Source organism: Mixophyes fleayi, chromosome 10, assembly GCF_038048845.1.
Source record: "Mixophyes fleayi isolate aMixFle1 chromosome 10, aMixFle1.hap1, whole genome shotgun sequence".
Lineage (NCBI taxonomy): Eukaryota > Metazoa > Chordata > Amphibia > Anura > Limnodynastidae > Mixophyes > Mixophyes fleayi.
Genome location: NC_134411.1, coordinates 89168030 through 89183731, shown reverse-complemented (window position 1 = coordinate 89183731; position 15702 = coordinate 89168030). Strand labels below are relative to the sequence as shown.

The 15702-nt window shown below is 43.4% G+C and overlaps 1 protein-coding gene across 1 annotated transcript in view; it reads right to left on the bottom strand.

Moving 5' to 3' along the window:
- Positions 1–15702, bottom strand: part of SPIRE2 (spire type actin nucleation factor 2) — a 36963-nt gene that overhangs the window by 7916 nt on the left and 13345 nt on the right. The window contains exons 2-13 of the mRNA XM_075189067.1: positions 12036–12079; positions 9195–9539; positions 9050–9118; positions 8021–8185; positions 7286–7372; positions 7070–7193; positions 5345–5502; positions 4870–5086; positions 4665–4786; positions 1420–1554; positions 890–957; positions 116–143 (exon numbers count right to left, since the gene is read on the bottom strand). Coding sequence (XP_075045168.1) covers positions 116–143; positions 890–957; positions 1420–1554; positions 4665–4786; positions 4870–5086; positions 5345–5502; positions 7070–7193; positions 7286–7372; positions 8021–8185; positions 9050–9118; positions 9195–9539; positions 12036–12079 — 1562 coding nt within the window. The remainder of the gene's footprint in view (positions 1–115; positions 144–889; positions 958–1419; positions 1555–4664; positions 4787–4869; positions 5087–5344; positions 5503–7069; positions 7194–7285; positions 7373–8020; positions 8186–9049; positions 9119–9194; positions 9540–12035; positions 12080–15702) is intronic.

Below are 15702 nucleotides of genomic sequence, written 5' to 3'. Positions count from 1 at the left end.
GTAGTCAGCATATTATTACAATTAAATGGAGTAGATTGAGATTTATACCAGAGGTATAAAGCTATAGAGCCACAGATTGCTGACCTCTGATATATACTAAGACGTGAAATCTCACCTTGACACTGCAGGAGCCACAAGCAGACCTAGAGGCAAGCACAATAAGCTCAAATTAGTTCATTTTTTTAGCTGTAAATCTCCTGAAAGTCATTTAGGACACACTATACAAAGTTCCAAAGAGTGTAATATTATGACAGTGTGTTTGAACAGTAATTATAATTTTTGTTAATTGCAGACTGTACTTGAGAACTAGGGAGATGACAATTACAGAGACCTGTAGTACCTCCCCACAGCCGCTAGGTGGTGTGTATCCACAGATAACATTTCATTAGTCTTTATAGGCAAGAACATATGACACAGACAAGAACTACCCCAGGTATGTGTGTGGGAGTTTGTGGTAAAAAAAATTCTAAACTGTAAACTCCAATAGAGCAGGGACTGATGTGAACGATCCCATAGAATGGCAGCTGAGTATGTCCTCTGCAGCAATGTAAAGTATTTTGAGTCCTATTGGGAGAAAGGTACTATAATAATAAATAATAATAATAATATTATTAATAGTTAAGGCTGTGGCCATTTCTCTCCACGTTCTGCGTTTACTGGGCTTTTACATACAAGCTCTAGCAACAGAACCTTGTGACCAGTGAATGTCGCTCCAGGGTTCTGAAATTTGCCAACCATGAAGAACAGTACAATAAAAATAGCTTAAAAACTATTAATTTGCTAATCATTGATTTAAGTTTAGAAATGCAGGGTAATTGCATTCTACCTGACCCCAGACAGATGACTGTATGCAAGCATTACTATGTAAGAGCAAATATTTATAGCCCACCTTTTACAGAAAAGACAGTTGGCAGGCCAGGAGAAGAGAGGGAATTTCGTACGGCAACAACAGCAAACCTAAGGATGAGAACATGAAGTCAGTAACACGTCAGTGTGAGCTCAATACAAGTCAGGGGGCAAGTTTTTCAAACCCTCTAAAAAAGAAAAGTGGAGCTGTTGCCCATAGCAACCAATCAGATTATAGGTATCACTTATTCTAGAAAATAAATGATAACTAGAATCTGATTGGTTGCTATGGACAACACCTCCACTTCTCCTTTTCAGGAAAAGGTAGGTGTCGATGGGTGCCTTAGTCCGGCGACAAGACAGATTTTTTTTTTTTTTTTTTTGTATTGACTTCTCTTCTCCGGCAGGAGCTATCACCGGCAATAGCACGCTGGTAACCTTTGATAGAGTGATATTTTTGCTGGAGAGAGGCCTTTTCTCTATGTAATAAATATATTCCTTTATTTCCCGATTCAGAATGAGGACACCAAATTAAATTCTGTCCCTGGAAATGTTGGTTCACCTCCTCCGTACCTTCCCTTTTTTCAGGTTGGTGTACAGCTCTTTGCTCTGTAGGAACTTCTCCATCTCAGCCTTCACGAGCACCTTGCGCACGTTTATAACCTCCTCTACCGTCAGAGCCAACGTGTCCACTGGGTGGCTGAACTCCTGCAAGATAGTCAACATAATCCTCATTACTGCTCTGTGTAGCGCCAACATCATAGTTTCTGGTTTTAGGACGCCAACACAGAAGTATCATTGGCATCTCAAAATAGTGTTGAAGAAAATGAAGGCGCACAACCAATAGGATTAAAGTAAAGGGAATTCTGCGTTGTACTTGATTATAGCCCTCAGCGGATAAGGCTACTTACCTGTGCTGGCACGCTTTCATACCTCCTAACATTTAGAATCCCAAAAACGGGACAAAATAAGGACCGCTCCCATTCGCCCACAAATGGGCAAATTTGGGTCAAACTCCACCCACTTTTCTGTTAAGCCCTGCCCCTTTTACAGTCCAGGAACCAGGATGTCCCTCCAAAATTGAGAATAACCATATGATATTTTTGACCAGTAAAGTCTATAATCACAACTTAGTTCCACTTTACACTATCCCACTATCCCTTAGATTGTACGCTCCTCTGAGCAGGGCCATCTCTCCTCCTGTTTCCACCACTTCTATCTCTGCTCTCCAGCTACTTTGCCCTCCTCCTCGAGGACCCTCCTCCCCCCGTCCCCTCTGGGGGTCTCCCTGTCTTCCGCGCCCTCCTTCTTGGGCTCCGTTGTTTGCCGATCCTCCCTCCCCCTTTCCCCGCCCTCTCTAGCTGTGCATTGAGCTTACTGAGTTACTGTGCTTACTGCTTACTGTACTGTCTCACCTTGTATTGTAACTCGTTTTGTCCCTGTACGGCGCCACGGACACCTTGTGGCGCCCTATAAATAAAAAATTAATAATAAATAATAATAATAATCCCATGTGGTAATCCCATTGTGGTAAATTTAGATACCTTTTTCTATTTAATTTTCAATTTATTTATTTTTGTTACTTTGTATGTCTACTATTCTGCCAAAGATTATGGAGTCTTACCAGTTTGCCTTTGTAGTAAGTGACAAACTTGACCTTTACCCTATTAAAGCAATATATTGATTGTCTGCATCTATAATGTACTACACCTGACCATATCTTTGTGTACAGTGCCCCTTAATTGACATCATGGATCGGATTAGGTTAGTGTGAATTGGATCTCTTCCCTCTAGATATTATATATGTTATAGTGCACTCCCTACTGTAAGTTATATGGATAGGGACACCGCTTAAGAGTTCTCTGGCCAAAAAACACGAAGCTTCTGCTTTTAGAACGTCGCAGAAATCCCGGTGGTTTCTAATAGCAGTAATCATTTACAGTAGTTCGTGCATTGTTCTCTATAACAGGTAAGTTTTCCTGATGAACAGTGAATTGATGACACCAGAAGTCACTATTTATAAAGACATTATTTGCAAGAGTTTATAAGATAGGCTCTATGAACATCACTAGTGCGTTATAAGATAATAAAATATTGTAGAATATTTATTTATCCTGTCTTTTGTCTCTCCAGCCAGGAAAACCTGAATTTCCCCAGCTACAGCCTATGTCTCCTGTCTGGTGTGCACTCCATGGGCCTTATTGAGGGGTTTATTAAAGACCCTTCCCATATTTTTCCCGTTAGCCAACATTTCTATTTGTTGCTATAAGAGATGTAGTAACGGAGCAATTTATCAATTAACTGAAGCTGGGACAGCTGCTCCCATAAGCAAATGGTAAAAACTACACTCTAGCCGCTGAAGCTATTTTTTCCTGGTTCATTCCCGCTCTACTCTCCATCAGGACGCGCATGCACATAAATGTTGACTGTGTGTGGAAGGGGGGAATCCCTCTTGAGGTAGGCTTACAGTATAGGGGTAGGGTTGCCAACTCCATCTGATAGCTTGTTTCTGTTAGCTAACGCCCCTAAGCTTTTCAGAGTTTGGTAAATTGGACAAGAACACAGTTCCCATAGAGCAGCGGTTCCCAAACTGTGCGCTGCGGCTCCCAGGAGTGCCGCGGCCAGGGAGAGAAAAAAAAAACTAACAAAACTTACCAATCCGGCAGCGCTCGGGACCCAGCATCATCCTCCTCGCTTTTCACTGAATGTCGGGCGTGACGTCATCACCTCCGACATTCAGTGACAAGCGACAGGAGAGAGGAGGATGCTGGGTTCCGGGCGAGGCCACATTGGTAAGTTTTTTTGTTGTTGTTTTTTTTTCTCTTCCTGGCTCCCGGAATGCAGGAAGGCACAGAGTGTGCGGAGGGGAAGGAGGGCACAGAGTGTGCGGAGGGGAAGGAGGGCACAGAGTGTGCGGAGGGGAAGGAGGGCACAGAGTGTGCGGAGGGGAAGGAGGGCACAGAGTGTGCGGAGGGGAAGGAGGGCACAGAGTGTGCGGAGGGGAAGGAGGGCACAGAGTGTGCGGAGGGGAAGGAGGGCACAGAGTGTGCGGAGGGGAAGGAGGGCACAGTGTGAGTTAGTTGTAAATTATTCTTTGACAGAAATAGAATTGGAAAAAAAATAAATATAAAAATATTATTTTCCCTTGGATTTTTATGTATTATTTTTGCATACAACAAAATAAGTATTTCTGTCCTGACCTTAATACTTATTACGTTTTTTTGACCCAACTACTTCTAAAACGGGACTGCTCTGTAATTATTTTGGAGGGGTGCCTTGAAAAAATTATGGAGACTCTAAGGGTGCCGCGAACTGAACCACTGCCAAATAGGATATGCAGCGTATAAAGAGATCTGGCACGTGTGTTTGTGTGTGTGTCTTACACTATTTTTCCTGTATGCAAATAACATTTGTTCCCCTTGCAGTGCAACATGGTTTGTTCGGATGCAAATCCTGCACCTGGGAGGAATGTACACCTCTCTCTAAATCAGCCCCTGTATCCGGGTTGTCTCCAAACTCTGTGGCCCTAAATCTTTATTTGCCTCAACACAGAAGTTGGTTGTTGTTTGCTGGGTCTTGTGGGCCCAGTTTGTAATTGGAGCCAGAAGATGCAGTATAGTCAGATTCCATGTTAATCTGAGGCTTCTCGCATGTTGGCTTTAGGTATGTTATGTTTCGGAAACACCTGGCTAGAAAAAAAAACAAAAACGTTTTTGTCCAATCTTTTCTGCTGTGATCTGTGTAATTCAGGTGCATCCGTCCATCTGCTTTTGCCATTTTGTTTTTTTTAATCACAAGAAGGTAAAGATGACACTCACCAGCCACCGATGTCTGGAGCTGCTGTCTGTGGCGGAATCTGGCTCTGTCCTCTCTTGCACGGAGCTGAGGGAGCCACGGCTGGGCGACGGAGCGCCAGAGCTGCCTCCGGCCGAATAACCCACTGTGGGGAAATCTCACATTATTGCAACTAGAGATTACACTGGAAAACTGGATTGAGAGGAGGTTAAACCACTCAACACTCACTCAAGTTTCGATTCAAAACTCTGGACGGGTTGTTCACGCTGCCAGATCGAGCCCGGGACTCTGGACCCTCGTACCCCTGAGACGTCCCCCTTTGTGGCTTGTGTCCCATCTCACTCTGCAGCTGCACCAAATCCTGCTCTGAGAACGAGCGGTCGCGTTTCAGTGGGAACGGAGCACTCGCCACTCTCCGCAGCTCGGAATTGGGAGAGTCATCTTCCTGCAAGAAGACATTGACACCGCATTATAATATGAAACGCAAAACACATTCATGAAATGCTCTTAGTCACCTGACACCAGTGTCACATGACACCAGTGTCGGTCTCTCTTCTCTGTACCACTACTCCCGCTGTCAGTCACCATGATCGTCATACAGTGACAGCAACATCTAGTCCTGCTCACCCTGTATCCTAACAGATCAAAGGAATGTCTTAGCTTTAGCTATACTCCTTCCAGTTCAATGATTCTCCTCCTGTACCTCAGATAGATTCATCTCTTCCATCTCTGCCAGAGTGGGGGCCTTAAGTAGGATACGAGGCCGTGGTCGGGGGGCTTCTGGAACGGAGAGGTTAATGCAAGATGTTGACTTCATGTCACCGTCACAAGCATCCACGATACACGGGAGTGATCCGAATCCTAATGAAGAGAACATCATAGTAGATTATTAGAAGGCATGTAACAATGGAATACCAGCTGCTTTATATACACTTTGCATAGAACATAATAAGAGTGGAACCAGTGTGGACTTCTGCTGCTGTGTCCCTCCCACTTCAAGGTTTGACGCGCTGTGCGTTCACAGATGCTCCTCTGCATACTAATGACAGAACATATGGTTATATGAGTTAGTGTCGCCTTCCTGTCAGACTAAATCAGTCTGGTCATTCTCCTGACCTCTCATGAACAAGGCGTTTAAGCCCACAGAACTGATGCTCACTGAAAGTTTTTTGTTGTGCTCACCATTCTCTGTTAACTGTAGAGACTGTTGTGCATGACAACCCCAGGAGATCAGTAGTTTCTGACATACTAAAACCACCCCATCTGGCTTCAATAAAACATGGTCAAAGTCACTTAGATCACATTTCTTCCCCATTCAGGTGTTTGGTCTGAACAACAACTGAACCTCTTGACCATGTCTGCATGTTTTTAGGCATGGAGTGAGTTGCTGCCAATTAGAAAGTTGCATTAACATGCAGGTGTACGGCTATACCTAATAAAGTGACGTGTGTGTGTCTCAAGGTGAAAAGTACTATAGAATTTTTATTGTTAGATTTATAGGGACTAAGTACCTTTACACCCTGTGCACCAGGTCATTAATCCCTTAACGACCTGTTACATAGTGCTAAAACCGACCACTAGTGTTAACAGAGAGACAAATGTCTAACACATTTAGGGGAAGCATTTATTCTATGCACATCAGACTTCCTGTTTGTAATTCAGTTGAAGAAATTATCTGATTACAGGGGCTATTTAGCTGAATGAAAAAGTTATTAACAAGGTTAAGTAAAATACCACGCTGCCCGAGTTATGTCAAGATAGTGGAACTGCTACACAACGTGTGTATATATGTGTGTGTGTGTGTGTGTGTAGACATAGCTCCTGAGGGCAGACAAGCAGCTGGCGACGGTCCACAGACCACTCCCTACATGATGGTAATATAGGGATCACAGTCATGATTCATCCCAACCACACCCTTATACTCGTCCCTTTTTAATATAATGTGGCAAAATAAGAAGTTCTCAGGACAGTATTAAAACCCCCAAAAAATGTAACAGTCACAGGCTAGAAAACTCGGTCAGAGAGTGATTGATGTATGGTTATGGTATATTGACTCTTAAAACCAGATTCTGAGAACTAGTCAACTTTAACACACCATCTGTTCCTGCAGCTCTAACAATTAGCAAAGCATCATGGGTGACCATTCCTGGTTCACTCTACTTCAGGCCTGTCCAACCTGCGGCCCTCCAGGCGTTGTGAAACTACAAGTCCCAGCATGCCCTTCCACCTATCAACTAGTTGTCTACTGGCAAAGCATGCTGGGGCTTGTAGTTTCACAACACCTGGAGGGCCGCAGGTTGGACAGGCCTGCTCTACTTAAAGTAGCAATTTGAGTTTGATAGTCATTATAGAGTTTATGCCTCTCTCGTGCATATTCATACTCATACATATTCATACATCGCCCTTTTAATGTTGGCCCCACATGTACCTTTTTGTCCTCTTCTCTGCGTCTCCACTGGGCGCAGTTTGGGTTCCTGTTTAATCTCCTCCAAAATCTTTTCATGGAGACTTTTCTGTATGAAGGGCAATGGAGGCAGATTCCTTTTGGAAACCTGCAATGAACAGGACTGGTCAATACTCGACATAGATCTAATTCTGCTCAAGCTCCAGCCCTCGCTGGGTGAACGAAGACAGTCCAACTTACCGGCTTCAGAGGAGGACGAGACCTTATAAAGTCCAGGATTAACTCGTGTGCGTCCTTCTTGACCATTGGAGGAATGTCGCCCCCTACCTATGAAATAGTGAAAGGATTCAGAGTGAATCAGTGCAAGTAATAAAAATCTTCTATTTCCTGTGCCTCTATGGACATAATGATAAACATGGTATAATTAATTAAGGTGCAAGTGTTATGGTCCACCTACTTATCCCAACACTTCAAACATCTCTCTCTTCCTTACAGGAACTAATAATTAGTCCCACAATTTACAGAGCAATGATCACTTTTCCCCACTTGTCATTTTTTAGGTTTTTCTTTTTAACGGGGATTCCCCCACCCCCACTTGTCTCACTTGTAATTAAAAAAAATGCATAAGAGAGCTATCGTTCAAACGTTATAGAATAATTTCATTCTGTGAGTTGTGGTGCTTTAATTTTAAGTTGTTGCTGTGGCTGATGAAGTGTAATGAAAACAATCAAAATGATGCGTTTTGTCTGACAAACTTCAAATTGCAGCAATTGTGTCTCAATCCTTATTGGCTATATAACGTCAGACTAACTTGAATAACACAAGTTCTCAAACTTGTCCCAGAACTGTGATGATATATGAAGAATATAAGTACTCCCAATTGCCTGAGTATTATAGTTCTGCTTCAGGCACCGAGAGGGAGGGTGGATTGCACATATGAGTGGCACTTGTCGGCCAGTCTTAGACCACACTCACCATCACCTTGCGCAGTTTGTAGTTCCGTGCCCTGATGTCTTGCATGAGCATCTCGAATGGCGTGAGCTGGTACTCGGTGGGCAGAGAGTTAAACGTCTTCTCCCGAACCTTCTTCAGCTGGACCCCATGCCGTAGATCTCTCATCAGCTGCACCCACAGACGTGCCTGTAGAACGCAAGACGCAAAGTGTGACGCGCACAGCACTGAGCATATGGTACAAAACAGCACATACTGTGTGATACACAGTACACAGCATAAGGCCATGCACACAGCAAAGGTAGCATAGTACGAATAACATTGATTACAGAGCATGGGGACACAGTACTCTTCAGAGTACATAGGAATTAGTACTCAGTCAGAATGCTGAGCAGGTCTATGGAACACTCACATCATTCTTAGCTATACAGAGTTCCACAGGTGGAACTCTCAGAACATCTCGCACACTAATGCACCCACCTGTTCTCATGCTCAGAGTTCTATAAGACCTGTACAGGTGGATGTGAGACTGAACTAAGGAACTGGAAGCAGGTTTAATCAGCTGGTGGCTGTGTGGACTATAAGGCCCAGCATGTCCTATAGGGCTTTGAATAAAAACTATGTGACCATAGCATACCATACAGATCTATTTATTTAATTTACTTTTCTACTACTTTGTCTTTACCAGCCATCAATTGTTTTCCTACTTACATTGGGATAATAATCTTACTGCTTTTTCAATTGCAATAACCTGGGCTGATTAAGTTTGGGCCATGCAGGCTTTTAAAGTACAATGTATCAGTGCTCAGCAGTATTTTATTAGTAGGAACATGCAGGATTTGGTAATACTCATGTGGCATTTCTTTAATATTGATTGTTTCAGCCCAGGTTTTTGCAATTTGAAATAAGTGGGAAAAGCAGAAAACCTATTCTCACAATGTGAAACTGTATGACGTGCAGTGCAGAATTATTCATTTAAGGCGTCCATTCACAAGGCCTCAAAGATGACCCTGCAAGCCCATATCTACTACCCTTGGCCTTATCCCCTCTTACCCAATCTGTGTTCTGCAGATTCTCAAGTCCATCTGGCTCTGTCTCCTCCACTCGCATTTTCATCAGCATCTAGGAAACCAAAACATTTATGTTACCCATAATACTGATTGCATAATTGTCCTGACCCCCACATGTGGCCACTTACCTCTTTGGCCTCCCGGATCTTATGCAGGAAGGCTTGTAGTTCCACCGTCTCTGCAAAGAGTGCTCTGCAAACCGCCTGGTAGTGGACCGGAGCCTCCTGGGGCTCTGGCAGATGGGAAGCACAGAAGCGCAAGACTCCTGAAAAGCTGCGCACCACCCGCGGCGGGCTGTCTTCATCCTCATCCTCGATGCCCTCGTACCCCTCATCTGTCAAGACCGCCTCTGAGTCACTGGCAGCCATGAGGTCAATGAGCTGCTCCAGCTGAGGGCTAAGCTCTCGTTCCTCGCTCTCATCGAGCCCCCAGTCCAGGGCCCGGTATATGGCAAAACCCAGACACTGCACCATCTGTAGAAGTGGAAAGAACCCACAGTCATTATATCAAGGTGAGATTACTGACCACCGATCGATTCCTAAATCTTCTGTGTGCAAGATGTGTGTAACATTGGAAAAAGGGTTTTAAGTCCTATAGTTACTATTCCTATGCAATACTGATTCATCCTCTTGCATTACATTAACTATACTATAAATCTGTGAGAGCCTCTGGTCCCATCTAACGTTACAGTACATTCTCTGTTGCTCTGATCTCCATTCACTGAACCGTGAATGCAGCTCAGGTGCCCTCTAACTACTTACAAGATGTTCCTCATATTGATGAATAAATCACTTTTTTTGAGGACCACTTAAGCTGTGCAACATCTTATGACCCCAGCGTGGGACATCTCCCTCACTAGTCATTGCACACTTTTGATTTGTCTGCTGTTTACTGCATTAAAAAAAAATGTAGTTTTGGGTTTTTTTTCCCCTTGTAAATAAATGTATTTTTACCGTGCATCCAAGAAGACTCCTCTCTTTTTAGTGGCAAAATCTGTAACTGAGATTGGCGTTGTAATGGAGGAAACCATTGTTCATTTCTTCTCTACTTTACTAACCTATTTACCATGTTCTACTTCCGAACACGGTAACATTTATATTGGTAGATATTTAGAAAATTTAGTTTCCTATGTTTTTCCTGCTCAGGAAAATTGCATTGAATATCTCTGTTGCTTGACTAGGTAACCTGGCTCGCCAGCGGTTGTGGAACTACAAACGTGCACAGAGATGTCAACATGACCCATTCCATCTAGACACTATGGGGGAAAATGTATCAAGTTGTGAGTTTCCGTCTGCTTGAAACGTGGAGATGTTGCCAATAGCAACCAAACCAATTCAATTTGTCATTTCATTTAGAACAGTCTACAAAATGATAGCTAGAATCTGATTGGTTGCTATAGGCAACATCTCCACTTTTCAAACTCGCCAGAAACTTACAGCTTGATACATTTACCCCTTCTTAACTGAATCAACCTCAGGAGCACACAATTGATGGAAAGGGTCATTTTGATGTCTTTGCATATCCTGTGAACCTCTTTACCAACCACTGTTTTGTACAGTAAAAGTAATGGATGGAGTGTTGGATAGAATGGAGTGACTATGCGGCATGCACAATTATAAATTTAGAGCGTATTTACTACCAATACCTAGAACAGCGTCGACTCTAAATGGGGCCCTGGCAGGACATGTCATGTAGTTTTTATAACAGCCAGAGAGTTGCAGGTGGCCCATCTCTGTCCTAATGCATAAAATACTAATATAAATATATATAATCACATGCTCAGTAGCGTGGGTTAACTTGAATATAGGGCATGGAAGTCTATGAATTAGGGGACATCCTAACCACAGAGCAATTATCCTATTTTATATGTAATGCTTATTAAAATCTTGCCTAATAACAAGCTTTGCACATAATTGCTTACCCTTGTAGGAGGAGTAGTTTGTTGCAGCAATAGATCAGCAGAATTAAAAGTAGACACACATAGAAACTTGTTTTGAGCCCATAGAATGCTCTGGCAATCACAGGTAGAACACTGTGAAATCAGAGGTCTTTGATCTCTGTGGATTGATAGATGCAACAAACAGCGTACCAGTGGGGCAAAACCAGTGTCCGTGTGTATCTGACCTAAAGGTGGTCTAGTGCCAGCCTACGGCGGTTCTCTGATGGACCAGTCTATGGCGGTTCTCTGATGGACCAGCCTACGGCGCTGTCTACCATTCAGGACCATTCCACTTTTACACTTCAATTCATTAGACAGACTTACTTTGTTGGTTATTTGTAGTCTGTTATTTTGTTACTGTTTTATTAAGAGATTTTAGGCAGAGGCGAAATTGCTTTATGGACAGAAACTGATACAGCAACACCAGTAAATTAAACTACAAAAAGAGGAACACTGCCAAAAAGTTAAATAGTAATAATAAGACCACACTTAACAGTTGTCGTTTAAATAAACTAAACAAAGTTAAGTTAATTTTTAGTGAACATGGTAAATAAAAACAAGCAAGTATTAGTGAGTGCACACTCTGCAGGTTTATCATGCACCCGTCCCGGCAGTGTTTGGCTGCATTCATCACATGATGAGCACATGGCTTTACTGCAATTGGTTGACGTTCATGGTACATGCCAGCTGTTTTACTAAGCAGACGTGTAGCTTGCATGTGACCTTATGGTGACATGAAGACTGTATATTTTCTATGTATCCTAGCAGGGACGCTGAGAGGGGGCCGGGCCTGTGTAGTGGGAGGAGCCACTATCCTGGTGTGGACACGCCCCCTCAGTGGCAATGGAATGGGACAGATAAAGTTGCTGTACCGGGGCCAGAAATTTCTCTATCCGAGTATATAGCTGAGCTGGTAATCCGATGTATGGTATAAAGTTGTGTGACTCGTTAAACATTTCAGAGCACAATTCCCACACCTGGCCAGGTGTGTAGTTTTTACCTGATCTGATTTCTGATCCGATGCTCTTACCTGTGTTTCTGTAGGTGATAAAAGGGGGGCGCTATCCGTAGTCCCTGCAGAGAGAAGGAAGGAACATGGATTATAGAGCTGCAGCTATTATCTCAGCATGCCCTGTCAGCCTTTGGCTTATTGGTGGCTCAGTGGTTAGCACCTCTACCTCGCAGCACTGGGGTCATGAGTTTGATTCCCAACCATGGCCTTATCTGTGTGGAGTTTGTATGTTCTCCCCGTGTTTGCATGGGTTTCCTCCGGATGCTCCGGTTTCCTCCCACACTCCAAAAACATACTAGTAGGTTAATTGGCTTCTATCAAAATTGAGCCTACTCTGTCTGTGTGTGTGTGTGTGTGTGTGTGTTAGGAAATTTAGACTGTAAGCTCCAATGGGGCAGGGACTGATGTGAGTGAGTGAGTTCTCTGTACAGCGCTATGGAATTGGTGGCGCTATATAAATAGCTGATGATGATTTCGTGTAATATCTGAGGATTCACATGTCTTATCTGTATCAGCAGACAGCCAGACACGTAACACCTCCTGTCTAATTCATGTCCCTTACCCAAATGCTTGTTCCACATTTTAGTTGTTACATTGTGACCTGTATTCTCTTCTTGTGTATTTCTCCCATTTGTGTTTGAGATTTGTGCCTTGAATCTCTGTATCGCTATTAATGGCCTATGATCTAAGCTTCATTTTTATTCTGCCAGACATTGGGGCTTTAGCTCTGACAGTTTGCAATAATTTTCACTTGGCCGTTACACGTTATCACCTTTTAAATAACTTTTGTCATTTTTTTGATTGCTCAAGTATTCCATTCTCCCATCTATCGTACGGTCCCACCCTATATCTGAGTCAGATTCAGAAATACAAATAAATGTTTCACCTAAGTATTACTCAGATGTTGTATTAAGCAAGATAAGCCCTATAAGTCATATATTGTTTTGTTGTTTTTTAAACATACAGACTGGCTCTGAATTAGCTGCAATGGAACCGGGAAGCTGAAACAATGCCCCAACGCACACACCACACCCTTATTTGGGGGGGCCAAACCTTAAGCTTGTTCGTCCCATTCAGACCACAAAATCACAAGATGGTCCCTCAAAACTCAATACTCTCAATACTCTCAAAAACTGATACAAAATAAGCCCCACCCTAAATCAAGCAAAGCCACTCCCACAATCAAGTGCGTAACTAAACATTTGTGGGCCCCACAGCAAAAATTGGGAAGGGCCACTATGTACCACCTTGTTGAAAAACTCATATACATCAGGGGCTTTAACAGGAAAGAGAGCCCCCTTTAGCTGTGGCCCCATAGCTACATAGAACCCCTTGCACCTAGGGTAGTTAAGCCCTTTCCCGCAATCCACCACACCCACCATATGAATAACCATACCTCCATTTTGTTGAAGACCCGACATCCTGACAAGCTATGGCTTTTTTTTGGCGCCTAAAATCGTGTCTCCTGCCGAAAACAGAAGTGTTTGTCTGTGTGCGGTACTTCATAGGTGTACTCGCATGTCTAGGAGATGAAATTTCAGTTTAAAGTGTGTCCGTTGCCTTAACACGGTGAAGGAAGCCATTTTGTGGGCTCAATCAGTATCATGGGGTTGCCCACGCCTCATGTTTAATTTAAAGTTTAGTTTTGGAATTGTCATTTTACTTCAGCAAACCCTGAGAATGCATTATATCAAGTCATTAGGGAGCAATTATATTACTGAGGCACACACAGTGAAATGACTATTCATCATCATCATCATCATCATCATCATCATCATCTATTCCTGACTTTAGCCAGGCAGTGGTAGAAAATGTCAAGATTACCCGGCTAAACTCTTCATAAAATAATTATCCTGTCAGAACAGACACTATCAGCCTGCACCAGTCAGATCAGAGCCTTGTAAGTGAACAATACTGAAGTAAACATGATCCGCTAAAGTGTTGTCATCAGCGAGATCTGACATGAGATGTAAGGTATGCACATTAGTGTGTACCAGGCATGGCACATGTTCTCAGGGACAGGTGGAAGGGTTAATCTCTTGGCAGGTAACAGCATGATGCATGCCCAGGTAATGGGCTGTAGATAAGGTAACAACGCTCCAACACCTTCCCTGACTCAGCTATGTTTGTCTTGTAATCAGCGTTCCACACAACAGTATCCCAGCATCCCGCTGACAAAACCATTAATGCTGCCAGGGTGAAATACAATGATTGGAGGCCGCATGTTTGACAAAGCAGAGAACCATCTCTATATAAATTGGAACACTACACGTATTCTGTTTGGACAGCCATTGTCTTTACAAATCTCTATTGTTACATGTACATTATGTTGGGCCTCCTATAAGACAGACAGGGGCAGAACAGAGGGGAAGGCGGCCTTGCAGCTCAGTGATGCCTTGCACCTACTTTCTGCTCCGTCTCGTAGACGAAGAGGCGGTGGATTGGGGCAGATCACAGTTGGGACTATGTAAGGACATTTTTGCCCCAACACAGAACAGAGTAAATGTACACTTCTGCTTATCGCTTGCAGTTTGGTCTTTATGTTCCACTACTTAAATAGAAAAAAAGTCATAATAAAAAATGTGTAAAAATATATATGAAATTATTTTTATCTGTTATCCCCATCCTGCAATGACCATAACAGTACAAGTATTGTCGGTACATGTACAGCTGCAATACTTGATAAATAGGCTTCCTGTGCACAGGAAATCCACTGCTGGTGCGAGCTGGCGATTCATACCACTTGCATTTTCACCCTTTAATAGCTACGGCCATCATAGGCAAACCAAAGGGGGTTTCTAGTGCCCGGAAATCCCCCTCCAAGCCTGGGGCACTGTATAATTGAGGTGGCTGGACCCTGCCCCCGCTTCACACGGCTCTGCTTGAAAAGGGTGAGCTGCGTGCACCTAACATTAGTGCACACAGCATTGCCCATGTTTAATATGGGGATAGGAAGAGTTGGAGAGCAGACAAGCACTGTCTAATATTATAGCCACGCCCCCATGCATGCTGGTCATGCCCACTGGTGGCGTGATGTGGAAACCCCCCTCTACAAATCCTACGTTTGCCCCTGGCCATCTCTGCCACGTGTTGTTCTACCTCCACCCGTCATCTCCTGCTTGTCCGTGTGTACCTATGATTGAATAATAAATGCAATTAGTGCCCTGGCTCCATAGCACATTCTGGGTAAGGGCCCGAATACCCACTGTATTTCCCGGACCACCCCCTCTGCTCTGAACAGCATGATGTGGGGGCCCCAGCGGCACTGCCCGGGCCCTACACGCCTCTGGTCTTCGCAGCTGCAGCCATGGTAGTTCCACCATGCGGTATGGCATAATGGTAGTACGTAGACATTATTTTGCACATACAGTGTATGGCTTGCTTCAGGTAGGGCTTAAATAGGAATCTTAATCCTGTTTGAGACTGGGCAGAAGATCAGGTGTGCAAATATAAATGCTAACCGCGCACAAAATAAGCACATTTTTAACTCTTTTGCTGTTGCGAATAATGCAGATTACTTTTATTATGTCATAAACATGTTCATCGATCATGTAGAGAAACCTAGAAAATGATGAAGTATCACATTGCTATATCTGCTATTTTATTATTTACAGTTCACTTTTTTCTGTTTTTTGGGGGGTTTTTTGCAGTTCTCAAAAATTACTTTTTAACAATTTTAACTGTA